Source organism: Vidua macroura, chromosome Z, assembly GCF_024509145.1.
Source record: "Vidua macroura isolate BioBank_ID:100142 chromosome Z, ASM2450914v1, whole genome shotgun sequence".
Taxonomy (NCBI): Eukaryota; Metazoa; Chordata; class Aves; order Passeriformes; family Viduidae; genus Vidua; species Vidua macroura.
The window spans coordinates 24,082,049-24,109,075 of record NC_071611.1 but is presented as its reverse complement, the minus strand read 5'-3'; the positions used below and the strand labels follow the sequence as shown (position 1 = coordinate 24,109,075).

Here is a 27,027-nt window from a genome sequence, read left to right as displayed (position 1 = left end):
CTCAAGCCTCCCTCTTCTCCCAGAAAGTTCACTGCATGAGGTTTTATCAGACTTGCGTGGTGTATGTATATGGAAAGCTATGACCAATTCCCAGGTGAATGGCTTATTTTCTGACTTAGAAAAACTCAAGCAAACACCTTGCTTGTTGAATTATTTTTTGGCATTCATATATTTCCTGATTTGGTCATCACTGCTCTCCATTGTTCTGGCAGTAGGAGAAGTAACTGTGGTAGTAGGTGTGGTGAGATACAGTACAATCACCACCATCCTACTCGTAGTGGCTCTTCTCTGACCTCTCAGCTTCTTTACAGCACCATTCCTCCAGTGTTTTTGCACACTTTCTGAGGCCTGAAAATGCAGGTGGGCTAGTTACTGTGACCTGGTTTTAATTTACCTGCAGAGGATTAAAATTGCTGCCTGAAAGAACTCAAATTCCTCTTTTTGTTTCACCAACACCCTAAATAATCACTGGCAGTGAAGAACTGGTGATTGCAGTGATTCAGCCCACAGTTATCTTCTCCTTTCCACTGGGAAAGTACAAGTTCAGGCAAAAATGTGAACTGTGTGTACAAGATATTTGAGAGCTCCTTGGGAAATAGGTTATATTTTTCCCTTCCAAATGTCTAGAATTGCAACTGTGTTTGAATTCATCCCTGAGTTGAGATTAGAGGTGGAAAAAGTCAGTTGAAAATGACTGTAACATATACTACTCAGACCACGTAACATATATTATTAAAACAAATACCTAAAGTAAATGCTGTCGAGCACTACGTGACCTGGACATCAAAAGCATGGCCTTGTCTTCACATAAAATAAGGCGGTCTGGCTGCATTTCAGCCAAAGAGTGGGTGGATTTGTAAGGGCTGCGGGGCGGTAATCAGTTTGGGACGGGAAGGGAAGAGGGCCCGGCTGAGCCCCAGCCCTCCTGCCCTAGCCGATGGCCCCACCTAGTGACAGCGCGGGCGCAGCGCCGGCCGCAGCGGCGCCGCTGCTGTGTCACCTTGTGGCCGCGTGGCTTTGTGGCCGGATGACGTTGTGGCTGGGAGAGGTTGTGGCCGGATGATGCTACAATGAGGAGGGACGGGTCTGTCCCTCCCTAATTCTGCGTGGCTCTGGCAGCTTGGCCGGGGCTCGGTTTGCCGCCTGCTTTGGGGGCCAGCTCAGTGTGGCGAGGAGCGGGTGGCAGGGCAGGTGTCACCAGGACTCCTGCCCCCTCGGACTTATTTTTTCAAACCTGAAGACAAGAGGCAGGCACCACAGCAGGCATCGGCTTCACTGCAGTCTCTGCCTACTGCTGGGCGGCACGGAGCTTCCACGGCGTAGTGGGAGAGCCAGCAAGTTCCCATATGCCTATCATGCGTATGCATGCACACAAACAGCTTTTCTCTGAAGTCCTCTCTCACAAAAAGTCAACTATGTCAAAGGTATCATCCTATTATTCTATTTGGCTGTGGAAGTGGGCCCAACAAATAAAGAAGGAATGCTTCAGGAAGCCTGTTGTTGTTCAACCCCTCAGTCAATTAAAAGCATGCAGGCACTTGCTCAGCCACCAGACCCCAGATAGGAGGGAGAACGGGATAAAAAAGGGAACCTTAAGCGTTGAGATAAGAACAGTTCAAAATTCAAACTAAACTAAACTAAACTACTATCACTGTTAACATTCATGATAAAAATAATAATAACACTTGTAATGGAAAGAGCAGAGGAAGAGAGAAATAAAACCAAAGAGAAAAAGTAATGCAGGGTACAGTTGCTCACCACCCACTGACCAATACCCATCAGTGTTTCAAGGCATTTAATATTTCCTTTCTCCTTTATCATTCTAGAGACTTATTATTTTCCTCACTATGTAACCAAAATTTTACATTTTTCTTGCTACTAGGCAGTTAAACAATGTCAGTGGGATAAAGCTAATTAGTGTCTGGTGAGTCCAGAGATGTCTGTCAATGTCAATATATATGTGAATGATGTGTATGCCCTTTCAACCAAGGTTGTCTGTACTGGACCACTAGCTGCTAGCTGCTTTTTGATATAAAGATGTAAACTAGTTACCTTTATCTTGGGCATCTCAAGTCTCTTTTTTGCTACTTATTATCTTGATCTTTCTTGGTTATAGTTCATACTAGATTATTTCAGTGTGCTGTATCAGAATATGAACTGTAAGTCTGCCTGGAAAGTAGGACTAATGCCAGATGCAGCAGTTTGTTTCACGTTCTCAAATGAAAAACATTTTGTAGTCAAAACAAAGTGCCTGTGGTAATGTCTTGTGTATCTACTGTAAGTAGGATTTACCTAGGCTATCTTTCTTTTCATGCCAAACAGTCCCTATTATGTCCTGTCTGTGAAGTAGTCCTCCTGATAGGCTTGAATTTCATCCCCTTTACCTTAAAAATATCCTGACTGCCTTAGTATTTGACAATACTAAGGTCTCAATTCTGAATGAGGGACAGGTCGTGTGGGTTTGATTTGCTGTACTTTTCACTGCCTCTGTGTCTGGAATTAATGTAGGGGTTGGCCTGTCAGGAGGCAGGGAGCTGCAGGTCACCAACATTTCTTCTACATCTCACTCCAGCTAAGCTCTCCACCTCAACAGCATAGGAATTTTCCATTGCCACTACTTTTCTGCTAATTCCTATTGTAACTTCAGGTGCTGGGAAAAAAAAAGATCCAGCCAGTTCAGTAGCATTCCGATAATATGGGAAGAATATGCATTGGGATATTTTCCTTGCATTGACACAATCACTATCATGTAATTTAACAAATCTTTAGTGTTGGGAGAGATGGCAGTAATGTCAAGTACTTTTCACCATATTTGCTCTGGGTCTTGTGCTATATGCTTAGGAAACAAGCAGTACACAGACACAGTGCCTCGTGCTTTTTTTTTTTTTTTTTTTTTTTTTTTTTTTTTTTTTTTTTTTTTTTTCCTTAGCAATATATTGGTCTGGTTTGTTTTGAGTTTGACTAGGATGTTAATTTTACTTGATGACTGCTTTGCTTTATGTTTACATCATTCTGAGGTCTTTGGCTGACCCAGAGACCCATCAAGGGAATATTTAATGAAAAAGCATTTCATTACAGTGAAGTGAGTTCACTATGTAACACTTTTCCATGGTGCACATAAAATGAAGACTAAACCAAGGATAGTAATACCTTGGATGTGGCCTCAAGTGAATTTCCTTATGGACTTCACTGCTGAGTGTGGTGTTTTTTGATTTTCCTATTAACAACAGCATTTTTGGAACACATCCTCTTTCTTTTTCAGTAGTGATATTGAGATAATGTACAACACAGAGTAAAGTTTATGTTACCAAAATTCATTCCTTGAGATGAGTGTCAGTAGGTTAATATAATTGTAGGGATGTTGTGGAGAACTCCAGTGTAAATTGTTTTGCCATAAAAATATTTTCTCAAAAATCTCCTTCTTGCTGCCTAAAGTATCTGTGTTCACACAAAACAAATCCCCTTACCAGTGAGTAAAATACTTTCTTCATAAAATGTGGCCTGTTCTCAAGCTGTCTTTCCTGTGCCCTGATTTCTGACTCTCTGTGACTTCCCTATAATAAAGCTGTTGCTTTATAATGCTCAAGGTATACCTCAAAAGGATAGTGCTGTGTTTATGACTGAGTGTGGTTTGCACTGGTAAAAGTCCTGATTCTTTGTCATGGGCAACTGAAAATAAAACACTGGAAAACATAATAAGCAGATGTTCTTCTTGCCACAGCTGTTCTGAAGTGCTGCAGTATTTACACCCCAGAACTGTCCCTTTCTTTGTATGATCAAGGCTCTTGTATTATTAGAGATGTGTCAAGCCATAAAGCCCATTTCAGCCTCTTCAGCTGTGTCTGTTACCTTTACATGTGAGAAGCAGGAAATGACTACAGAGCACAACATCCTGCAAAGGATTATGATTGGACTTGCCTGCTTGTGTTTTGGCATTGCTTGGAGGCTGCTGTAAAGTTTTAGTATTGCACTGTGCAAGGTTTGATGCAGAATGCAAATTACTAAGTTTGCACTCCTAATATTACAGAGCTGATGGATCATTTGCCCAGCTGGCTTTGCCTGAGAGCAAGCTGTGAGAGGTGATTGTCATACTTCTGATTTTGATGATTCTTATGCACTAAGAGGTGGCAAAGTTATCTCAGTGCTCATGTGCCTTGTCACATGATGATCTGGCTTCCCTGTAACAATAATGAATTAGTAATTTATACCAGCACATCTGGCTTGACCTGGGTGTGTTATTTATTGCTCAGATGCTGACATGGTCTGACAGCTGAGTGGTAGACAAGCTGTGATGACATACTGTTTACTGTAGGATGTGACACAGATCTGAAAAATACCTCTTTAGATGCGGTTGTTTTTTTATTATTTGAATTGCCTCTTAGCTTTGTAGTTGTTGACACTGCTAGCACGCGTTTTATTCACCCCCCCAAAAAAAAAAAAAATCACAGAAGTCCTTAGAATATGGTTGCACCAAAAACTGGTTAAAAATATATTGAATATGGTTTTGCATGCACCAAGATACAGGGTGGCCAACTTTAGCTTTCAAGTTAAAGTAACTTTCCTTTTTGACTGCCAATATGGCAAGATCACCAAGGCCATGCCAATTTCACATGATAATTGTAAATGTGGTGGTGTCACTAGGCCAGGTATTCTAACCTATAGACGATTGAACATAGGAGAAAGTCACTTTGTCTATAGATAAGAATATGTGTCTGGGAAGATGCAAACAAATCCAGTTCATGGGTATGAATATTTAACTTGTCTCTGTCACATTACACAGACATAACTGACTATAAAATCATGGTTTCTAGAGTGAAAATAGTTCAATGACAATCTGGAAGTGATTTTGACACTCCTTTTCTGATTGCAATCAACCACTTGGGTTAACACTTCTGAGTTTGCAACACATGCTTTAACACACAAAGCTAACTCAGCTCATTACAACTACAATTACTACTGTTTGAAGGCTTGGCTGCACAAGTTATTGGTTTCTAGCTACTGTCAGCCATGCTGAAAGACCAGTGAGAAATAGCAGGTCAGCCTCAGTTCCATTATTCTACCATAGCCCACTCTGCTAATTATTAAATGCTATCCACTCTGACTGGGATGATGAAGGATAATCCCATGCATATAATCAGAACAAAAAGTTGTTTTAGAACATTTGCCAAAATCAGCACTACAGAATTGGTGGCTACTGACTGATTTGCTAAAAGGTAAAGATGTCTTTTTTTTTTTTTTTTTTTTTTTGGCTGTCATACTTGCAGATTTATTTTTAATATTAATGGTAAGAAAACAAGTATTAGCGTACTGAAGGATAGGGAACTTCACAGAATTTTTCCAGTGGGGTACATCATCTTGGACCAGAGCTGAGAGTTTTATGTTATTTGGTGCATGGAAGGGTCATTTTGCTGAATTTGGCTATGGAAAAATTGTATTCAGCATCTCTTGCTACCATTGCTCCTTGGGAAGGTTTGAAGCTCTTTTGGAGTTTTGTTCCCTCCATGCTGATTTGCAGAGAGGAAATTTCTCTTGCTGGCTGGTATATTGGTATGGTAGCATTTCTTGGGGAGAGAGGGATGTTGTGGCCAGAGGAAGGTAACAGTCCTGTCTATTCATCTAATTTCTCTTCTGTGGAGCAATTGCACTGAGAGATGTGTCTTACACACCTCTCAACAAACTCCCAGCTCTTTTCACCATGTCTTTTCTTCTCTATAAGATAAGCTGTGGAGAAAAAAATCTCTGCTTGCCCAGGCTGGTGTTTCTCCATCTGTCACTCCCTTGGGAGATGTTTCAGAGAAAGTTTTGATGTGGGATTCCCAGGGTGACCCTGGACAGGGCTGGTGTACTGTCCTGCAGAACCTGAATCTAGGGTGGGTGTTCCCCACAGCCCCTGTCAGGAATGAATTAGAGTGTTTCAATCTTGTAAGTGATACTTTTTAAAGTAAACATCCCTGGGTTCCTGTGATGTGTAACTAATGGAGTGCTAAACTCTCAGGGCTGGTTTAAGACTCAGAAAATACATGTGTTGCCAATCCATCATGTTCCTAATACTAATTAACATAGCAGGGACACAAGAAAGCCCCAGAACCTGCACACATTACCCAGCTCACATTACCACTCTATAACAGTCCCTCTATTGACCTAACAAAAGCACACATTGGAAAAATGAGATGTGGTCTTTTCTGACTCAGCTAGACTTACTAAACTGAAGAGAGCTGAGGACTCTCATTTATTATTGTCCATTACTATTCTGGTATATCATGGAACAGAGTTCTCAAATAGTGTACAATGAGTTTTCTAATTTTGCTAGTATATGTGTGTGTTACCTGCTGCTAGGCAGGCAGCCCTAACAGAGGCAGAGCAGCTACTGATTTGTAGAGTGATGTTGTGTGTGTGTGGGGGCACATTCTGCTCCTGCACAAATGAAAATAAGATCTTATTTGTTGATTTGCATCTTTTTTTTTTTTTTTTTTTTTTTCAGTTAAGTTGAAATTAAAAGCTTAATGTAAACCTTTACTAATATGATTATCCCAGGCTTAAAGTAGTTCCTCAGCAGAAAAGGCTGAAAAGGAATAATAGAAATTTAATTAAAATTCATTCTTGACTATATGAACATTTATTTTTAGGTCCTAGGAATTTTTTTTTCTTGTACTGAAAGACAGTGACATCTCTGCAATTCCTTGCAATATGCTCCTTTTAATGTATGGTAATTCCACTGATTTTAAAGATGCATGATGTATAGCCAAAGATAATCTGGAAGGAATCTGGACAGCAAGAGATTATCACATTTATGTTGCAGTTGTCCGTAAGTGGATGCAGTCTGGCTTTGTGGAAGCCGTGGGCGAGCTGCTGTTTACTTCCACAATTTCATGGTTGGGATTTTATGGTGCTTCTCTCTGAACTCAGTAGAGTTCACTTCTAGCACTTGAAGCTTAGGTGTATGTCCTGCTGTTGCACATCATTTGGTGTGCTGATTATAAATAGCATTAGTTTGATCATTATGGCATGAAAATCTGGTATGGTGTTGGAGTGATGCCCAGTTTTGCAGGTAAGTACACCACAACAAATGACTTGGGCCTTGGGTACATCCTCACGTGTTTTACTTGGTAAAAATTTTAGATGATTAATTTTTTTTTTCCCTGAACTAGTTATGTGTGAGTATCTTGCTATCATAAATGTATTTAAAAGGGTTTTCTCATCACTATTTAAAAGAGGGAGCTAGTAATTTATAGCTATGTATCCTCTCTCAGTTGTGTGTCATCCAAGTCTCTTGTACGTGGTTAAACCAGATGGGTTCAACTGAATGGACATTCTGTCTGACATGCTAGTGCTTCTGTGCTGCAGGCTGCTACAGGATAGAAATTGTCCCCTACAGACTAGGAAAGTGTCCCTAAGGAAAATATCCCTTGCGTGGAAGTCACAGAGGAGATGGAGATGTGCAGAACAAAGACAGCAAGGAAGTTCAGACCCAGCTCTGTGGTACAGCAGCTCCTCCCACCTCCTTTATTAGTTGAATGGTCAAAGAAGATGTGAAAATAAATTCTTGAAGCCCAGAGTTTTGTGGATCATACTGCCAGTGAACTGCAGTGCAGGCAGAATCTCTGATCAGCATGTTGTCTTCTCTTTTAAGGCAAAATTAATTGAATATGGACCTTACCCAATTTCCCTGGCAGCTGGCACAGGAGGTTTTCTACTGACATCAGCAGAATTGGTTGAAGACCTTTACTCCTAGAACTGGTTAATTTTATGCACTGAATGATGTGACACTTTGCATAGTTGATATGATCTTGGATGTCCACAGACCATGAATTACCTAAGTGTCACAGATATTAAATCATGAAGTAGATGACAGTGTCCTCTCTATGTCATATGATCTTAGTGCACTTTGTGGGATAGTCACCTTTATTATTGCCAGTAATCATAAGTGCTGAAAAAGTACCATAAGTAAAATAGCATTTTAGAGTACAATGCATCCAATGTTCTTAATATATATATATACACATCTGCAATATGTTAGACTCATGCCCATTTAATCTCAAGGATTTCAATGGGGTGTCTGTGTGGAATGAAGGGAAAAGTTTGATCCCAGAATACTCAATGTCCACACCTTTTGGGAACACTTTATGCTTTGGATTTTCACCTAGATTTGTGTTTATAATAATAAACACATCATTTATTAAATATATTTATAATAAAGTCCATGCTATCAATGGTCTGTCTATTGTACAAATAATTTCATTACTACTTGCTTTCTCTTTGATGATTTCAGAAAAACTGAGCATCCAGATAAATCTGACATGTGAGTATATTTTGATAAATGCCTGGTAAGGTGCTCTCTGCCTAGGGACATGATCAGGATCTATTCCAATAATCAAATTAAAGCCTGTCAACGAGCAGGTGTTCTGTGCCAGATAGACTGAGCTCCTTGGTTGTGGAGTTACAGCACAAGCTTGTTTGATTTTCAGGGTTTGTTCTTATAAAGATAGATTGTAAAATCATTTTGAGAGCTTTGGTGGAAATGTCACAGGTGATGGTGTAGCCCATCTTCCCTTATGAGAAGAAATGGGTTGAAGCAGTTACAGGTCCTGTATTCCTCTTCCTGGATATAAATCAAAACAAGAATGGATACTTCAATTCATCTCACTTCTGCGATGGGACAAATGCACAAGATCAGGAAAATGTACCTCTGCCTGGTAAGAGTGTGTGTAAAACCACTTCTTAGCCACTGCAACCAAGAATGCACCAATAGCAGGGCAAGAGGAGCAGCAAATGAGATTGCCCTAAATGTCCCATAGCAGGTAGGTGTTGTGTCCAGCTAGGGCACCAGGTTCTCCTCCTGTCATGGCAATACCACCCCTTCAGAAGCTGATGTTTGTATTGCCTCTGGGAAGAGCCAGAGTGTTGCAGATAGGTAGAACTTTACAAAAGGATGGCCTTGTAAAACCATGGCTCACTCCTGTTACTTTGGCTAAGTAGAAAAGGCTTCTGGGAGTGACTCAGCTGAATCAGAGATAGAAAAACAAGTTATATAACCATTGTGTGTTCACATCATTGTGCATGGTGGTTGGTTGGATGATGTTTGTTGTATTTCAGAAGTATGTTTACTGATAAAAACCTAACTGCTTAAAAAGGCCTGGTTTTGCAGTAAAGTGCTCTCTTTTGCACCTGCCTGGGGACTCTGTGTCTCCCTGCTTCCTCACACCAGAGGTCCCAATGATGGCACTGAGGTAAAGGTTGGAAGGAGTCATATTCATCCCCTCTCTAAAATACTTAGTAGGAATGTTGTAGAGACCAAGTGTGGCATACTGAAAATTTGTGCCAGTATGTTTGGGGTACTTAAAACACCTCCAATGAAAGGGTTCTATTTACAGAGTCCTAAAGATGCACATTTCTATTGCTGTCCTCTGTATGCTTACTGATTCTCTCAGATTCTCCCCTTGCTGTTGCTGAATCTAGCCTCAAATAGCTAAACAGATGTGCAGAAGTACTAGCCAAAGAAGAAGAAAATAAAAATGTAATTTTAAAAGGGCTCTGATTTTATTTGTATAGTAGCAGAAATCTCTTCTACCTCAAATATCACCTTAAATCTTGTGGGAGGGGACTCTGCATCCAAAAATGCTTTAATTATGAGAGGAATTTGAGACACATCAGCATCATGTTTGCTGTACTGAGAGTACATCTCTTGCTGTTTTCCCAACTGATGTCCAAGAATCACGGGAGTGAGAGTTCTCAGTACCTCCCTGTATCCATGTGCCAGATAGACTGAACTCCTTGGTTGTGGAGTTACTGCACAAGCTTGTTTGATTTTCAGGGTTTGTTCTTACTTATAAAGATAGATTGTAAAATCATTTTGAGAGCTTTGGTGGAAATGTCACCGGTGATGGTGTAGTCCATTGTGTTTTCAGTCAAATTTCAGAGAGCCCAATTGTCTTGCATTGACTCTGCCATGCTGTGAGTGCTGAGATTCACATCCTCTCTGTCTACCACCTCAGGCATCTGTATATTCCATAGTAGATCCACAATGAGACAGAGTCTGATACTTGTATTAGTATGGTACAATAGCCCAATCTAAAAATGGTTCTACAAGCTTTCTTGCTAACTGGAGTGTAATAGGTGTGGCCTGGATACCCAGATGGATCATGTGGCCTGAGTCTGGCTGTCTGGCCGGCTTGTTTTACCTGATATATTGCCAGATTTTGATGCTGTTTTTCATGCTGACCGCTACCTCAGGTCATCCTAATAATTTCAGTAAGGCTGCTCAGAGACTCCAATGCTACAATCTGGCTAGATGGAGTTATATGATGGAATTTTTACTGCTAAGCACAGCATAGCCTACCTAATTTCTTTGATTTAGCAGGTGTCTTATTGGCATTTAAAATATTTTGCATACGATTATATTGCATCCTGAAGAAAGAAAAACAAAACAAAACACCACAAACCAGTTAATTAGTAAGACTTTTTACTGTTCTGTTAAAATATGGCAATCAAAAAGACAATTTATGTTGCAGAGACTTGACATTTAATTTCCAGGACTGCAAAATAAACCCCCAGCCTCTACACTTTCTGCATCTGGTTGACATTTGAATAAAACTGCCAGAGTGCAAACAAATTTTGAGAAAACATCTCCAGCAAACTTTGGATTGACTCTAAAAATATTCTTGGCTAAGTTACTTTTTAAGGCCATATGTTGAAAAAAGAAGAAACCCTGAAACTTCACTAGAATTTATTGCAACAAGAGATTTGCCAAACTGCTTAAGACATTTGGGAAGATTATAGTGAAGTATATTAGTTGCTGACTTGACAATTTGCTGTGCTCACTGCTTGCATAGTGGATTCGTGATATTTATGCTGAGAGCTGATCCAACTTTGTAGTACATTTTAGCAAGAGACCTGCCAAATGTCTACTGGCCTGTTAAATGCTGGCAAACCAAAGGTCAGCCTTGTTTATGAGCCACAGTAAAGCTGCTATGAATGGCACACAAACACTCCTCATGCCTTTTTTTTTTTTTTTTCCTTTTTTAAATTCAAAATTTTAGCACAAAATTGGACGGGGTTGTGTTTGGACTAATTTTGACTTAAAGTCTATCTAGTCTGCCCTCATATCCCCTGGCCATAAATCTGGAGGCTGCAGAAAAGGCAGTTCTATTTTACTGAAATGTGTTCTTGCTTCAACGAATGACCACAAAGACTGTGTGGTCCTGTTTCCAGAGGCCAAATTGTGCCCCCTTGGTACATCCCCAATGAGCAGGCAGAGACTCCAATCACTGAGGGCTAAATTGCCCTTCTCTTATAGTTTATTTGTCTCCCTTCATGGGAGCTCATCCCTTCAGCTGCCAGGGTGAGAAGGATTGTAAATGGAAAACTCTGTGGCACCCCGTGCTGAATCCAAAGCTGTCTATGTCCATGTGAATCTTTCTGTTGAAGACTCTGGACTGCCTGCCAGACTTTCACTAGCTGTGTCAGAAGTGGAATTTCTGCTCTGTTCACCTGAACTGCTTTTGATATCATTCCAGTTTAGTAGGACAGAAGATTATCCTGGTACGATAAGCAAGTCTTCCTATAAAGAGGCTAACCCTTGCCCTCCTTGCCAAAGCAAACAAAGGCAGTGGTATTACTGTCATGTTCAAAAAATTTTTCTTCCATATCATGCTATAGAGAATACATAACCTCAACATTTCTTACCTTTTTATAATATGTATTTATTATATTTATTTGAATGGCATATAGGAATAACAGAAAATCAATCCTCTAACTCTGTACCTACACATCTGTTAGGCAGAAATTAAATGATCATTTAAAACAAAACAAAAAACCCACAAAGCCCCAGAGAACCCATATCCAAACAGAAAAACTTGCTTATTTAAAACGTTCAATCAGTTTAACTTATTTAAAACATACAATCGATTTAGAAAGGTCTATGTCATTAATAAAAATCTTACCCAGGTTTATTTTAGTGTTAGGGTTTACTTAAATGTTATTTACAAGAGACAGATGGAGTCTTATATACATATATATAAAATTCACATTTTAATGAAAAAAAAAAAAAACTGCAAAAGAAATGGCGGTTTGTACCGATTAGATAATACGGGAAAAGGTGATATCTTCGTGGTTTTTTTTTTTTTTTTTAATCTTTTCCCCTATCCCACTCCCCTACTTCCCGCAGTTGAGATCACCCGCGAAGTGTCAGCATCTTCACTGTAGCAAATATACAGTAACGCGCGAAGAGAACCGCTTCGGTCCGGGCCCGATTCTGGTCCGGATCAGGGCGCCGCCTGCGCAGCCATGGCGGGAACCCCGCCCTGGCACCGGGACCCGGAGAGGGCAAGGAAGGGGCCGGCGGGCGGAGCGCGGGCAAGGGCAATTTGTTTCAGATTAAACGGTAATATCTCTGACCTAACAAGCGGCTGGGATCGCCCGCGTTTGTCATTGCAATCTGCCCTCGACGGCGAGGAGAGAGGGCAGGATCAAAGCATTCCTCCGGAGAAATTACGCCCGGAGTTGCCGTTTGGTTAGCCTGCCCTAACCTCGCTAATAAATTTCTCCGGGGAAGGGAGGGCTGGGGAGGCCAGGCGCGGGGAACTGCGACACTTGCACCTGCACCTGCCCGCAGAGCCATGATACAAAGCAGGACGGAGCGTTGCTTGCCTTCGGGAGAGGCGAGCGTCCTCCTCGGGAAGGGCGCTGCCGCAAGAAGCATAGCCCCCGCCGCCGCCTGCGAGGCCTGAGGACCCATCCCCGGCCCTCGTCAGGGTCTGGCACATCCCCACCCCGCCTTGGGCAGCGCAGCTCCGGGGGGGACCCCGACGGCAACGCACGGGGAGCGGATAGGCAAGGGCGAGGGTGCGCGACGGAGGCTCTGGAGGAGCCCCAGAGCACCTCTGCAGCCCTGGCCGCGGGTCTCGGCCCCGGGCCCCGCAGGCACCAGGGCTGACGCAACAGCGGGGAGTTGTGCTGGGAAGGCTGTGCGGGGCAGGTAGATTCACAGCTGCACATCGCGGGCTTCAAAGGCTCCCCTGTATGGAAATCAGCACCTTTCCCAGTACGGCACGGCGCCGCATCTGCCCATGTCAGCTCACAGCGGGCATGGCTGACACCACGAACTAAAGAGGAGGAGTGAGTAGGAGAGGCAGTGCCTTAGATCACTTTCCGCCTTCTCCCGCGGGTACGTCCCGCCGGAGGACGGCACTCACACCTCTTCTTCCAGACGGGAGAGAGAGGAGTGGCTGGAGGGGAGCTCAAAAGCGCTGCGGAGCCGAGCGCAAACAACAGGACCAGAAGAAAGTTATACAAACACGCTTTAAAATCGTGGCTGGGTTTCACAGCTCCCTGTGGATAAAGTAAACAGGAGGCGAACTGTTTTGTAATTTACTCCAGCGGACCGCAGAATCGTATTTGTAATTTGGTGTCGGTTTACAGACAAAGGCGACTTCTGTTTCCTAACCTAGCAGGTCCTTTGTCATGCTTGTGCCTTTTAAGAGGGACCCCAAGGGGGAAAGTGGAATTCCTTGGGTATTTGCCTTTTAGTCATGCCTGTAAGTCAAACAGTAGCCGGGCTTTCTTTTGAGATGAATAATACCTGCCGTCGGGGGATGCGCTTCCTTCTCACCGCTCTCCCGACGGTGCCGCCCGGGGAGGTGCCTCCCCGGGAACAAACCCTCCCTCCTTCCTCGCGGGTGCCCGCAGCCCACGGGGCGAAGCGGAGGGTTGGCGCCCTGTCTGGGCTGCAGCGGAGCTCGGAGCCTCGGGCGCCGGGACCCCGCCGGCTCACACAGCCGCCCGCCTGAGCTGCCCGCCTGCGCCACTCGTCTGGTGGCTTTTGTCCCGAAGGCCTGCAAGGGCAGGGTTTTTCCGTGCCGAACCGGTGGCCGACAGCTGGTCCGTGTGCTTACCGTGAGTAGATGCCCGTGTTTATTATATACACGAATACTGTCAGTATGTATTACAAACACGCACTTCTTAGGGAAAGAGCAAAATATTTCCCCTTTTTAGGAAACTAGTTTCGGCCATAGGTTCTGCATATAGTTAGATTTCGATCAGAACACACTAGCGGGAAACTAACGTTTTCCCACATGCCTTTAATATTTTTCTTCCTTGGCAAAATCAGTTTAAATTCACCAGTATTTCCCCTGCCCGGTGCTGAACGCGGCCGAGGTGTACTCTGTCCATTTCTGCCTCTTGGGGAAATTCTATTTTCACTGGCGGAAGCACGGAGCTCTAGCCTCTCCGTTTCTCGACTGAAATTTTGTGGGTCACAATTTCGATCGCTCTGTGATTGGGGAGACAAAGGACATTACCCAGCTCCCAAAGAGCAGCCTCTGTCAGGGAGGGGCAGGAATAAAGTTACTTATGCGAAATAATGTTAGTTAGGGGAAAACCTCAGTGGTCCGTGGAAAACGTTCCCTCTGAAGGAAGGGAATGCTAGAAAACAGAGTAATTTTCCTCGCCTGAATTCCCGAAGGGAAAGGATCCCGCCGCATTTTCAGACTCGGAAAAAAAAGTCCATTACTACGCGTACCTACCCGCTCCACTAGCGGGTCAAGCAACGGGAAGGACCGCAAACGAAAAACGCGGTGGCTGAGGCTTTGAAACCCTCGGCCCCGGCCCACTCCTCGGGTAGAGGGACGCCGCTCGCCTGCGGAGCGGGTTTCTTAGCTGTCACCATCACGAGCACTACCGTCTTTTCTCCCTCCCTTTCCTCTCCCGCTCCTTTTGACGTCCCGCAATGAAAGCTCACCAGCTCATCGCCCACTCCCGTTTCGCGCCGCGCCCGCCGGCGCCCACGAGCGGGCGGCGGGCACCGGCTCGGGGGGCGGGGCTGAGGCCGCGCCGACCAATCGGAGCGGCGGCTGCGGGGCGGGCGCCCAATGGGCGGCGCGGGCGGCGGCGGCGGGCGCTGATATCGCGGCGGGCGGCGGGGCAGGCGCAGCGCGGTGCCATCCCCGGCCCCGGTGCGGCCAGCGCGCGCCCACAGACGCGCACCCACAGGCACGCACCGCACGGCCGCCCCGCCACGCAGCCGTTCCCCCCGACGGCGCAGCGTCCCGGCTGTCGGGGAGTCTTAAGCCCCAGGTGCGGGGATCGGGAGTTTCTTGTCTCCGGCCGGTCTGAGGTAGCGGCCCTTGCGAACTGCGAGGAGCTGAGGGGCTGCGTGCTTCCTGAACCACCTGCCTTTGGTAAGTGCAGTGTGCAGAAGCAAGGACAGAGAGGTCGTGTGGGAGCAGGTGGGGGTCGGAAGATGCAACTTCCGCAGAGAGCTCTAGGAGCTCATACTACCTTTGGTTGCTGGGGCGGACAGCGGCGATGTGTGAAGTTCAGCTGGCCTCTGCCGGTATCCCAGGTTTGAGCGCAGCTGGCAGGAGGGTTCTCAGGATCCTGTAATAAGCAGGACTCTGTTAAGACCGGACAGAGCCGTAGCGCTACAGCGCGAGGCATTTCCCTGGGACGGTTCCTCCCGCATCCTTCGCTGCAGGAGACGACTCCTGCCTGCGGCGGGCTATCAGAGTTCTCCGCAAGCCGCGCCGGGAGGGAAGGAGGGGGAAGAGGGAGGTGTCCGTCGCGGCTAAACTGGGCCTCGCGCGGGTCGTGCGCAAGAGACCCGAGAGGACGGTAAGGGGAAAGACGACATCCCAGGCGGGCTCTGCCGTGATTTCCCGACTGGGACGCATCTCGGCGGGGTGCAGGCGGGCACCTCGGAAGCCGGGCGTGCTCCGGCTGCCGTTCCGCCGCGGGGGCTGGAGGTCTGACCCCTCTCTTGCAGCTGTGCCGCTGAGGAGCTATGGCTGAGGAACGCGCTGGCGCCGACTGGGAGATCGACGTGGAGAGCCTGGAAGGCGAGCCGGACGAGGCACCCGGCGCTCCGCGCGGCAGCACCGGCCCAGAGGAGGAAGAAGAGGAGGAGGAAGGCGAGGAGGCACCGGTGGCCCCGCGGCGGGGCGAACCACGGAAGCTCAGCCGCACGCCCAAGTGCGCCCGGTGCCGCAACCACGGCGTGGTGTCGTGCCTGAAGGGTCACAAGCGGTTCTGCCGCTGGCGCGACTGCCAGTGCGCCAACTGCCTGCTGGTGGTGGAGCGGCAGCGCGTTATGGCCGCCCAGGTGGCGCTCCGACGGCAACAGGCCACCGAGGTGAGGGGGCACGGGACGCGGCGGGAAGGGACGGGACGGGACGGGCGGCCCCGGTCTGACGCGCCATCCGATCGCTCTCTTAGGACAAGAAGGGGCTGACGGGGAAGCAGGCAAGTCTGGAGCGCAAAGCTGTCTACCAGAGGCACGTCCGAACGCCCAGCCTCTTGGCGAAGAGCATCCTGGAAGGTAAGAGCATCCCATGCCTCTCCAACGGCTTCTCTCAGCCCTGCGGCACGGCTGGCAGGGGGGAAGCCCCGCTGTGCCCCAGGAAGACCCGCACCTCCCGTTCAAGGCGTGAAATGCAGCGTCCTTTCCCGAAATAGACGTTAAAGCGCGCCCCGCTACCAGGGCCGGGCGACAGAGGCTCCTGCCGTTAGAGGTTGGAATCGATGTGGCAGAATTTCAGTTCCTTGCCCCCTCTGTCCAAAATAATGCCTGAAATGCTAGCAACGGTAGTTTGAAATTTGAGAGTTACTGTTACAAGCTGGCAGTCTTTTTACATGACTACCCAGCAGCGTTTTGCAGTGCAGGGTAATTTATTCACAGGGTACTTTATTTGCTGGTATTTTAATCGGCAAAAGAGTAAATAGATTATTTTTTTTTCTTTTTATCTGAATGCCTAACACAGCAGTACCGTTTGCAACCTTATCAATAATAACATCTGCAAAATAAGGTGCTTAATTTTTTCACTGTCGAAAATATTAACAGTAGAAGAATTATCTTTTAAAGATCATTATTTTAGTGAAAGGGTGTATTTCTTCCCCCACACCCGTTTGGGACTGCACATATTTATTCCTATGTTTGGTTTAATTACTTTCCAAACCATATCCCTATAAATCATTGTACTTCTCAATTCAATTTTTTTTTTCTGAAATAGAAAGCTCTTTTCTTTGTCTGTTCAAGCTCAATTAATATTTAGTCCTTTTAGAAACCTCTAATTTACATCTGCAGTTTTTTTTTTTGAAAATTCTTCTGTATTCTTTCCTCTAATTTATCATAACTGTCTTTTTCTTTTCTCCTAGTTCTCCTTGGGATTTTCTACCATCTCTAGCAATGTGTACATAGTGATTCATCTTTAGAAAATAGAAAAGACACCAGCTGTAGATATAGGTATCTTCCTTGGAAAAGGGGAAACGTGTATGAGAGGAATGGGGGTGAAAACAGGTAAAATCCTGTTCTCTTGACTCATGTAAATACTTCCATTAATTCAATGGAATTACTTGTCTGGGTAGAGCAAACAGGATTGGATCCTATCTGTTATATTAAATTAAGACAGGTAGCTTGGTAATTGAGTGCACTGGACACTGAATTTCTATGGTTTATTGAAGTTCTAGTTCATAAGAAATAAAATATTTGAATGCTTTCCATATGTGTTAAAAGTGAATGGTTATCTCTCTCCTTAAGCCTCATGATGAAATACCAATCGTAACACACAGTAGGGCTTTGCCTTTTTTTTTTTTTTTCTTCTCCCTCCTCAATCTGTTTGTCTGGAATTGCTTTTTAAAAAACTACTAATCAGCTAGCTTTGATGGATACTAAACATGTCAAAAAAGAAGAGCTTGCTTATCTGCACTGAGGAACTGAATGTGCCTGATCACTAAGCCTCTGTGTCATGGTGACTTCTGTAGGAGCTGATGGTAACCAGGGTCTGTGGCAACAGCACAGTGCTTGGTGGGACTGGCTCATGAAGCTGTTTTACAAACACAACTTTAATGTTTAAGTGGCTTAATTCCTAATGCTGCTTTGTTGTTTTAGGTTACCGCCCTATTCCAACAGACTCTTACCTGGGAGGGAGCTCACCCTTGCCACCTCCTGTAAGTGACAGGATGAGAAAGAGACGGGCTTTTGCTGATAAGGAGTTGGAGAACATTATGCTAGAGAGAGAGTATAAAGAGAGAGATATGATGGAAGCTACACAAGCAGCTGCCCTTTTTCTCCCTAACCGTATGGTGCGTGGAGCTGAATGCAATTTGTATAAAACAGCCTTCAACACTACTCAAGCTGATAATGCAAACAAGGAATTTTCCAATTTTTTACCAACCTGCCTTGACCTAACAATGCAGTATTCAGGACCTAGCAACATGGAACTAATTTCTTCAAATGTCAGTGTAGCTACTACCTACAGGCAGTATCCCCTGTCTTCTAGGTTCTTAGTGTGGCCAAAATGTGGTCCCATTAATGATGCTCTCCTCTACCAGCAATGCCTGTTAAATGCTACTGCTGTCCAAGCTCTCAAACCTGGGACAGGTTGGGATGCCAGGGTCTCACAAAGTCAGGACTGTCCAAACACTGAGCATGACATTATGCCTCCAAAACTGGAAAATTCATTTGTTCTGACTCACACACGAGACATTCAGCAGTCACATAATGAAATACTGTGCCATCATCAGGAAGCCCGTGAGAGGTCAGCTTTCTCTCCTCCAAAAAGGACTTTCTCCCAATTTTCTGATAAGGGTTCTCTGTCTCCTCAGGAACAGGCATTAAGCAAGATCAGCAAAAACAGTACCAAGCCCCCTCCACCGCTCAAGTACAGTGCATTTCAGTCACTGTTCCATCAGACGTTTCCTGACACTCAAACAGCAGAGTTAAGAATGTCATTTGTGAAGGAGACTTTTGAAGATGCTTCTAAGAAATACAGGGAGTGTGCTCTTAAAGAGAATCAAAAATACAAGTTTACTGTAGACAAATCTGCAAAAGACTTCTTTGGGGCCAAACAGGCCACAACAAAACTTTCAACAACTGAACCACTGTCATTTTCAGTTGAATCCATCCTTAAACGACCTTCTTCTGCTGTTACTAATGTGTCTGAATGAATGAAATTTACCTTCAGAGTAGAGAAGCTTTCTAAGCTTTGCTTTCTGCAGAATTGCTCCTGCCTGCAATTTTTAAAGATTTTTAAAGAGGAATTTCTGCATTAAATGGTAATGCTTTCTTTTATTTCAAAATGATGTACATAAATATGCATGTTTTCTGAAAAACAAATTTAATTTTTTAAAATTGAAACTGCATGTACAGACTGTAAAGTGTTTTTATTTTAAGCAGCCCTTCAAACCATTCAATAAAATGAGTTTACTTACAAGCATAGACTGATCTCTGTCGTGTCTCTAGCATCCTGCAGGCAAGTATGTCCTACTTTCAAAATACACTTTTTCTTTTATCTGCCATTATAAATGTACTTACTACTAAAGTTGCTGGGGTAAGCAGTCATTTCTCCTTTGAACTTCCAGCAACTATGAGAAGAGGTAACAACAGTTCATGTAGGCTAGTGTGAATTCACAAGACTTCTTATTTATGTAAGTGAGGTTTGGATCAGATTCTGTATGCCTTTCTTATTCTGAAGGGGGAGTGCAGGCTAGCACAAAAGACTAGTCTATTCCACACCTCTGCATAAAACTTCAGTTACTAAAGCGGGAGAGTTACTAGATTGGTTTTGAGGGGAATGGCTTCAGGGAGCTTTTGTTAAAAAGTCAGCATTTTTCAAAGTTCAGTTTTTGAATAAAAGTCTGCTTTTTAGAATCAGTTTTTATATTTGTTTAATGTTCAATTCACTTTACTTCAAATTTCTACCCCCTTGAATAATTCCCTTCTGAGAACATTTTACTTTTGACCAGCAAAAACCTGAGATTCTTGGTTTTTGTAATTAAAATGTAATTGTAATTTGTAATTGAAATTACCCCCAGGCTGTAAAAATTATGCACAGAATCATTACTGCTAATGAGAAATCAAATAATGGCCTCTCAGTTTTTAAATCCCATGTCTGTGTGTAGGGGTAGAAAATAAAGATAGAAATAAAGGAGAATATCCAACAGAAATTATCTGAGAACTGAAATTGCCTCAGGGTTATGGGAAAAGGCTTTGCTAGATCTCATTTTGACAGAGGTTGAAGCTTTCTAAATTGGTGACCTTGTAAGTTTTTTCCCTATATGTAGCTGCCAGCACATCTAACTAGTGTTAACAGGCAATCCGTTAATTACTTCCCCTCCTTAACATTTTAATCCTGTACACAGTGCTTCATCCAATTGAAAGGAGTTGATATTTGTTCTTAATTTTCATGGTTTTCAGGGTCAATTTCTGCTTGGTGTTTGTGAGCAGAATGTATTTTTTTCTAATTTTATTACACTCTCTGCACAGGTTAAATGTTTATTTTGCCTGTGAATTCCAAATTCTGTAACTAAGTCATCTCTCTAAGTGTTTAGTGTTACTGTTGGGAGTGGCGTGGAGCACCAGGACCCTTTTTGTGTACCGGAGGAATCATCTGTCCAGAGTGCTTTTCTAAGCAAGTTTGTTAAAGCAACAGACAGGTTAGAGAAAACACATTTTACATAATGTGTAAATTTTTACATAACACATCTTACAAAGCTCATAAAAACTTTGTCAGGAATGTAAAAAAAGTTGTAATTTAAAATAATCTTGGGCACTGGCTAAAGTTTCATTTTTCAAATAATTCATACCAACATTTTCTTAGTTAAAAATAGGTTTCAAATACAGTGAGATGCTTTTAATTTTTTCCAAGTCTGTTTATATCCAGTTGCCATTAGAGGGAGTTTTGACTTGCTTGAGCTGAATCTGCTCGTGAATCTGTTTAGAAGTCAGACCAAGTTAAGCAGCTTTTACCTGCAATAAATGGAGAGATATTCCTCATAATTCATATTTGTTTGCTTTCACCACTGTTTCCTTCTTTGGCTTTGTTGAGCATTAAATGTTAGAAAGGAGTTTTATTTAAGCGGGACTTCCTTTGTTTTGAAAAATATGATTTGTTTTGGTTTTTGAGCTGCTGGTATAAACTAGGATCACAGATGAAAGAAAGTTCAACAATCTATATACTGAACCAATATCAGATACTGGAATTAGTCCCACATAAATATTTTTTCTGCATGACAATATGTGCATCTAACATTGTTCAGTTTTACATCTGAAATATTTTTCGAGGCAATCACTTGTCTTTATTCATCTCCTAATAAAAGAAAACCAAAGCCCTCTGACAGACTGGTACCTCTTGACCCTTTTAAGAAAAAAAATGTACTGAAAAAATTCAAACCCTGAACATATATCAAGCATTTGTATTTATAAGTATATATTAATATTTGTGTGTACACACACATCATGGTTTAACCCCAGCTGACAAGTATGCACCATACAGCTGCTCACTCTCTCCTCCACTCTCTCCATAGTGGAGAGAAGAATCAGAAAAAAACCTGTAAAACTTGGGTCGAGATAAGAACAGTTTAATAGTTGAAACAAAATAAAATGTAATAACAGTAAGAACACCAACTACTATTCGGTAATAGTTGTAATGTCATAGCAATGAAAAGGAGAGAGACAGAGGAATAAAACTTAAGAGGGACAAGTGATGCAGAATACAATTGCTTACCACCCACTGACTGATACCCAGTCCATCCCCCAGCAAAAATCAGCCACTGGGCATGACATTCTGTGGTGTGGAATGGCCCTTTGGCAGTTTGGGTCAATTGCCCAGGCCATGTGCCCTTACAGATTCTGGTGTGTCTGCTCGGTGCCAGAGCATGAGACTCTGAAAAGTCCTTGACTTTGGGGAAGAACTACTGAGCAAAAATGAAAACATCGGTGTGTTATCAACATTATTCTCATACTAAAATCAAAACAGAGCACTGTACCAGCTACTGAGAAGAAAATTAACTCTATCTCCCACACAAACCCGGGACAACACACTGTTATATATATATATCCCAGATTTTTTACTCAAATCCTGGTCATCAGGAGATGAGTGACATTTCTACTACTATTTGAAAAAAATGAGATAAGACTTGGACAAATTGCTTGGATAACAAACAAGTGTCACTGGAGTCAGCATTTCTTACAGTCACTTGTTCATGTCTTGCTACAGTTCCATTACATCACCCTGTACTTTGTTTCCTTTTCTTTCTTAGACCCTGAGCCCTACTTCTCATTCATCTTTAAAGCTTGTTGCATCCCTAAGTCTTTTTGCTTTCCTTTATTAAAAATGTTTATAAAGTCTATTACACATGGGGAGGACGATTAGAAGCTTGAGCAAGATAGCATATACTTAGCATATGATTTTCCTCACACAGTTTTACAGTGGTTGCATAGCACTCTTTAAGCCATAAGCTTCTCTAGAGCAGAAGCAGCCAAGTGTCTACATCTGCTGATGCAGCTGTGCAAATTCATGGAAAAGAGGAGAAGGCATTGCTCTGAAATTGTCTAGCACTTACTGCAAGCCACTGTCTTGCTGGCAGTAAGACAGCTGGTAAAGTATCTTACAGTCCCCTATACTCTCTGCTTCTTCAATACAATTTCTGCGGCATTTTTGGGTGTGTGGATGCCTGTATCTCCTGTACAGTGCAACTGGTTTTGAGTACACAATCCCCATTTGTGCTGTAGTTATGGGTGTCAGGTTGCATTTCTCTTCTTATGCCCTTCTGGCTTCTACTTCATATCTTTTTTCATGTGATGGTACATACCTCTTGGAAAGTTCCACTTTTGGGGTTTGGACAGGAGGCCAAGAACCTCTGCTGACTGCAGAGCACAAAAGAGCTGTGGAAAGTACAATTATTCACTAGGTCTGCAAAATAGCATGCCTGGGTGATGGCATAGTCAGAGACAACCAACTACTTGTTGGAAGTATGGGCCCTCTATACGCATGCTGAGACAATAATTTTTATATGTGTGTAGAGGTGTATAAATGTAGACAACTAGAGGAATTCAGAATTAATAGCACCCCAGGCCTGCCTTATTGCTTGCCCTTATTCCCCTGGCCCAGGGGAAAGCTGCCTCTTTCTGCCCTGGCATCTTTTGTATAAGAGCAATCCTTGAATACTCAGTTCTGGAGCTTGACTCCTGAAAGTGGATGGCAGTACCCTTCCTTGGCAAGGAAAGCACTTAGCCTCAGTGTTGGTGGTGCAGATGTTAGGCTGCCCTGGGGAAGTAAAGGCAGAGCAACAACTTTCTGTAGTGCTTGGGCAGGAGTGGGTTCACTGGGAGAGGTAGATTATTGACAGCTGCTGCACTGACAGTGCTTGTCCCTCATGCAAACTGAGCACAGAAGAATTCCAATAGGGGCTGTGGAAGGTGGGGGGAGAGTCCCTGGTCAATAGATTGTGTTGCCAGCTTTGTCTCAGGTATTGGCTTTACAGAGGTGACTGCACAAGCACTGATATCTTAACAAAGTCTGTCTTAAAATTGTCCATTGTTTCAGATGTCTTTGAAGCTGCAAGTTGAGATGCTGGGCTTGAAGAAGATACAGGCAAGATAACTGGATAACCAGAAACAAGTCACTCAGCTGGTGTCAAAATTCAAAATCTTGTGAAATCACCAGCTGGAACATCTTTGCATTCTGGCCTGAGAATAAAATAGCCCTGTGCTGTCTGCTTGTCCTTCTACTATGACAAAGACCTCTCCAAATTTTGCAGTCTGAGCTCCTCATCTCCTTGTGGTCATAAAAGCAAGTCACTTTTTGGCCAACTGTGAAGGAACAAGGCCTAGTATAGTTAACAGCTCTGGAGCTTGAACATTAAACAGATCCCAGCTGTTATTTTTCTGGAATTTGACACTGCCTCAATTTCTTTATTTTATGTGCAAAACAGGGAGATATGATCTCATTTAAATTTGACAGCTTGTTTGCATGACCAAGCCTTTCAGTTTCTCTAACAAACATTTTCCATTCAGCTGACCTTGATGTGAAAGCTGGCACCAGGAGCCATTGCCCATGAGGTATGAGAATCCCACTGTGTCACAGAGTTTCTCCTCTGAATTTTTGCTAGCTGAACAGAATAAAGTACACATAATGCCTCCTTTAACTCAGGTAACTATTTTCTGTTTGCCTGCATTGAAACCTGGACAAACCACGTCTTGTGCGAGAAGGGCTGCTGGGGAAGCATGTGGAAACCAGTGTCAGGAATGTCACTGTGACTGGAGAGACAGGAAATCGGTTGGTGTTTATGGGAGGAAGCATCTTGCTTTGTTGGGATCCATCCCCATACGGGCCACCAATTGTTGGCATCAGTGCTTGGCACCAATTGACAGTGGATGGGAACTGTCACCATCAGTTTATCATCCTTCTGTAAGACTTTCATACCTTCTCTCTGTGAGTTCTCATGGGCAGCTCCTTGCAACACTGACTCCTTTTCTCTCTCTTCTGCACAACCAGCTGACTTCTACTCGTGCATGTCATGACTGCCTGACCCTTTCTGTCCCTAGCAGCACATACTAACCCTTACTGTCCCTAGCATGACCACCTGACCCTTGCTCCTCACAGCAGCACAGTCAACTGACTCCAACTCTCCTCTCAACGAGCTAATCCACTCTTTTATAACACCCATCCTTATTGGACCATCCTTATTGGACACAGCTGTGACCTGTTAAAGGTAAAGCTGTGCCTACTCTTTGATAATTAGTACACCTGCAACTCCTCAGGGGTAAGATTGCCTTCAGCACTATCTCTATTCTCTCACAATCCATTCTCACAGATTTCTTAAACAGAACTTCCACAGTAACCAACAGGAAAAAAAAAAAAAAAAGTTGTTCCTCATATTCAGTTACGTTGAGATATGATATTGGAAGAATTGGAAGAATGAAAAATTACATTGGAAAAGGGCAATGGCCCTTCTCCCATTTTTATAAATACTAATTTCCACCTAAGAAAAAGCAAAAAACCACATAGGCAAGCCTACAGATATATATAGCAACAGGAGCCCAGCAAAGTATGCACTTATCCATGAAAGATGGAATCTAGAAATAATTTTAGAAGAAATGCAAAAGTTTTAGGAATGCTACATTTTACAGTCACAGTGTCTGGCTGACAGCCTCTGCATCTATACCCTACTGCATTTAGTCAAATCTGGGCTTAAACTAGTTACTAGTTTTTTTACTAATTCTTTGCCTGTTTAGTTGAACTACTACCATGTGTGATGTAGTCTCTGTATTCATGTCTCAAGAGCTAATAGCAGCACCAATTACACCCTTCCTGATTTTCATCTATCCATAGAACCTCCTCCATGAGGTGGCCATTGCCAGTCTTCACTTTTTAATGTCAGACAGAAGACATGGGTGAACTGTTCACCTTCAGAGATAGTTTGCTACTGGGTTGTGAAAATCTCACTGGAGTTCATCTTCTGTGGGAAGATGCTGTAAGTAGTCAGGGAATCATTGGAATATAGATTCAGAAAGACCAAAAGTATGTTTACAGAGAGAAAAACCCAAATCTTAGTGTAAAGTATGTATTGGTAAATCCAACTCCTTTAGGGAAATTTTACAACCTGCAACAGAATGTATTAATGGAGAGCAGAAAAAAATCTTCAGAAGATCTTTGTGTCTTGGAGATGACAAATGTACAAAAAAAAGTCTTGCACTTCAACCCATGTGCAAAAACATGTTTTATTTAATCTTTAATTTAATTTAGAAGTTTTATTTACACTTATTATAATTTCAACTGTCCTTATCCTGTAAAGCAGTACTACTTCCTCTAGTATATCCACAATCACATTTAGCAGTTAGAACTTAGTGCTATGTGATAGAACTGCAGGGTAGAACTGTGGTGGCACTGAGGCTGGATGGCATCTCTGGAGGCCAGTGCCACTCCTGTCCACAGCAGGTTGCTCAGGGCTCCATTCATATTGGGTTAAAGCCACCTTTAAGGATGGAGGCTCCACAGCCTCCCTAGGCTGTCTGTTCCAGTGTTTGAGCACCTGCACAGGAAAAAAAGATATTTTTGTTTAGGTGGAATTTCCGGTATTACAATGTCTGCCTATTGTCTTTATTCCTGTCCTGGATACCACTGTGAGATCCATCTTCTTTTCTCCCACTAGATATATATACAGTGATAAGGTCCCCTGAGTCTTCTCCAGGTTAGAAAGGCCCAGTTCTCTCATCCTTTCCTGATATCAGAGATACCCCAGTGCCTTAACAACCTTCAAGGCACCTTTGCTGAACTCACTCCAATATGTGCTTTTGTACTGATGAATCCAGCACTGAACACAGTAATCCAGATGTATCTCACAGGGATGAGTAGAGAGGAGAGATCAGTTCCTTCCATGAGCTGGCAACGTTGCCAAATACAGACCATGAGGCCCTTGGACATGCTTGCCAAAGAGCACACTGCTGCCCTCTGGTCAACTCAGTGTCCACCATGACTCAGGGCATGACATGAAGAAATTGCATTTCCCAGTACTTGTTTAATTTTCACTGGAATTAAATTAATTCCTCTTAAATGAATGCACACTATACTATATAATCATGATGTGAACTGATTCTTGCAAGAGCAAGAAGAAATTACTTCCTGTGACTTTAATACTTCAAGGTCTGAAAAGAAAGTAAGAAAAGGAATAGTTGTGAAATTCTGAAAGCATACCATCAATCATACTGCACACCTAAGCAAACCTGAGTGGTTTAAAAGGATGCTAAAACTTCATCTTGGGCTCAAGATGGGGGTAGTTGTGTTAGAGCACAACTAAAAAGCTTTATGCTAGGGAGTTTCCTCAGCTTCAAACACAAGGTCCATACCATCTCTTACTGCACCTTTCCACAGTACTCTTTTATAAATGGATGGAGAAAACAGGAGTCATAATTTAAAGTCATTTCCATTCTCACTCTGGCATAGGATTTGAATTTGGGGAGGCAGAGCTTCATATTGAAATTGCTTAGCCATCTGTCTACCTCTAGGATGTGCACAGAGAGATATGATAGCTTGATCTCTTTGGAAACTGTCTCTGTGTGGTATGAAGGTACAGGAGAAAACAAGATCAAGACTGACAAGAGGGACTGATGGGTGAGCCCTGACAGACTTTTTCCTTCTTCCTGGCCTTTGAGAAAGTGGGAAAGGGCAATAGGGTCTTGCTGGTGGTCCACCATCCACACACTTCCCATGGTGCCTGCCCCAGCTGGGCAGGGAGAGCACAGACACAACCTGAGTG

General features: G+C 43.4%; 1 protein-coding gene and 1 long non-coding RNA gene across 6 annotated transcripts; one reads left to right on the top strand and one right to left on the bottom strand.

Annotated features, from left to right (window-relative positions):
* Positions 1 to 13,933: 13,933 nt before the first annotated feature.
* Positions 13,934 to 14,804, bottom strand: LOC128822628 (uncharacterized). The gene is made up of 2 exons (XR_008441526.1): positions 14,735 to 14,804; positions 13,934 to 14,266 (listed from the first exon to the last, which is right to left on the bottom strand). It is a non-coding gene; the product is annotated as an uncharacterized LOC128822628 (long non-coding RNA).
* A 200-nt stretch (positions 14,805 to 15,004) lies between these two features.
* Positions 15,005 to 19,173, top strand: DMRT2 (doublesex and mab-3 related transcription factor 2). Of its 5 annotated transcripts, none has more exons than XM_054003284.1 (5): positions 15,005 to 15,173; positions 15,758 to 16,123; positions 16,207 to 16,309; positions 17,879 to 17,937; positions 18,595 to 19,173. In XM_054003284.1, exons 2-5 carry the CDS (start codon positions 15,776 to 15,778, stop codon positions 18,934 to 18,936), a joined length of 852 nt encoding a protein of 283 aa, XP_053859259.1. In that variant the 5' UTR covers positions 15,005 to 15,173; positions 15,758 to 15,775; the 3' UTR covers positions 18,937 to 19,173. The 5 variants fall into 5 exon arrangements, with proteins under 5 accessions (XP_053859259.1, XP_053859257.1, XP_053859255.1 ...); XM_054003282.1 differs by adding an exon at positions 15,470 to 15,606 and having other exon boundaries at positions 17,879 to 19,173; XM_054003280.1 differs by having other exon boundaries at positions 17,879 to 19,173.
* The last annotated feature ends 7,854 nt before the right edge of the window (positions 19,174 to 27,027 follow it).

Coding starts and splice junctions, on each gene's coding strand:
- DMRT2 (XM_054003280.1), top strand. CDS start 15,776: ATGGCTGAGGAACGCGCTGGCGCCGACTGGGAGATCGACGTGGAGAGC. Junction 16,124..16,206: donor GACGGCAACAGGCCACCGAG/GTGAGGGGGCAC, acceptor TCGCTCTCTTAG/GACAAGAAGGGGCTGACGGG. Junction 16,310..17,878: donor GGCGAAGAGCATCCTGGAAG/GTAAGAGCATCC, acceptor TTGTTGTTTTAG/GTTACCGCCCTATTCCAACA.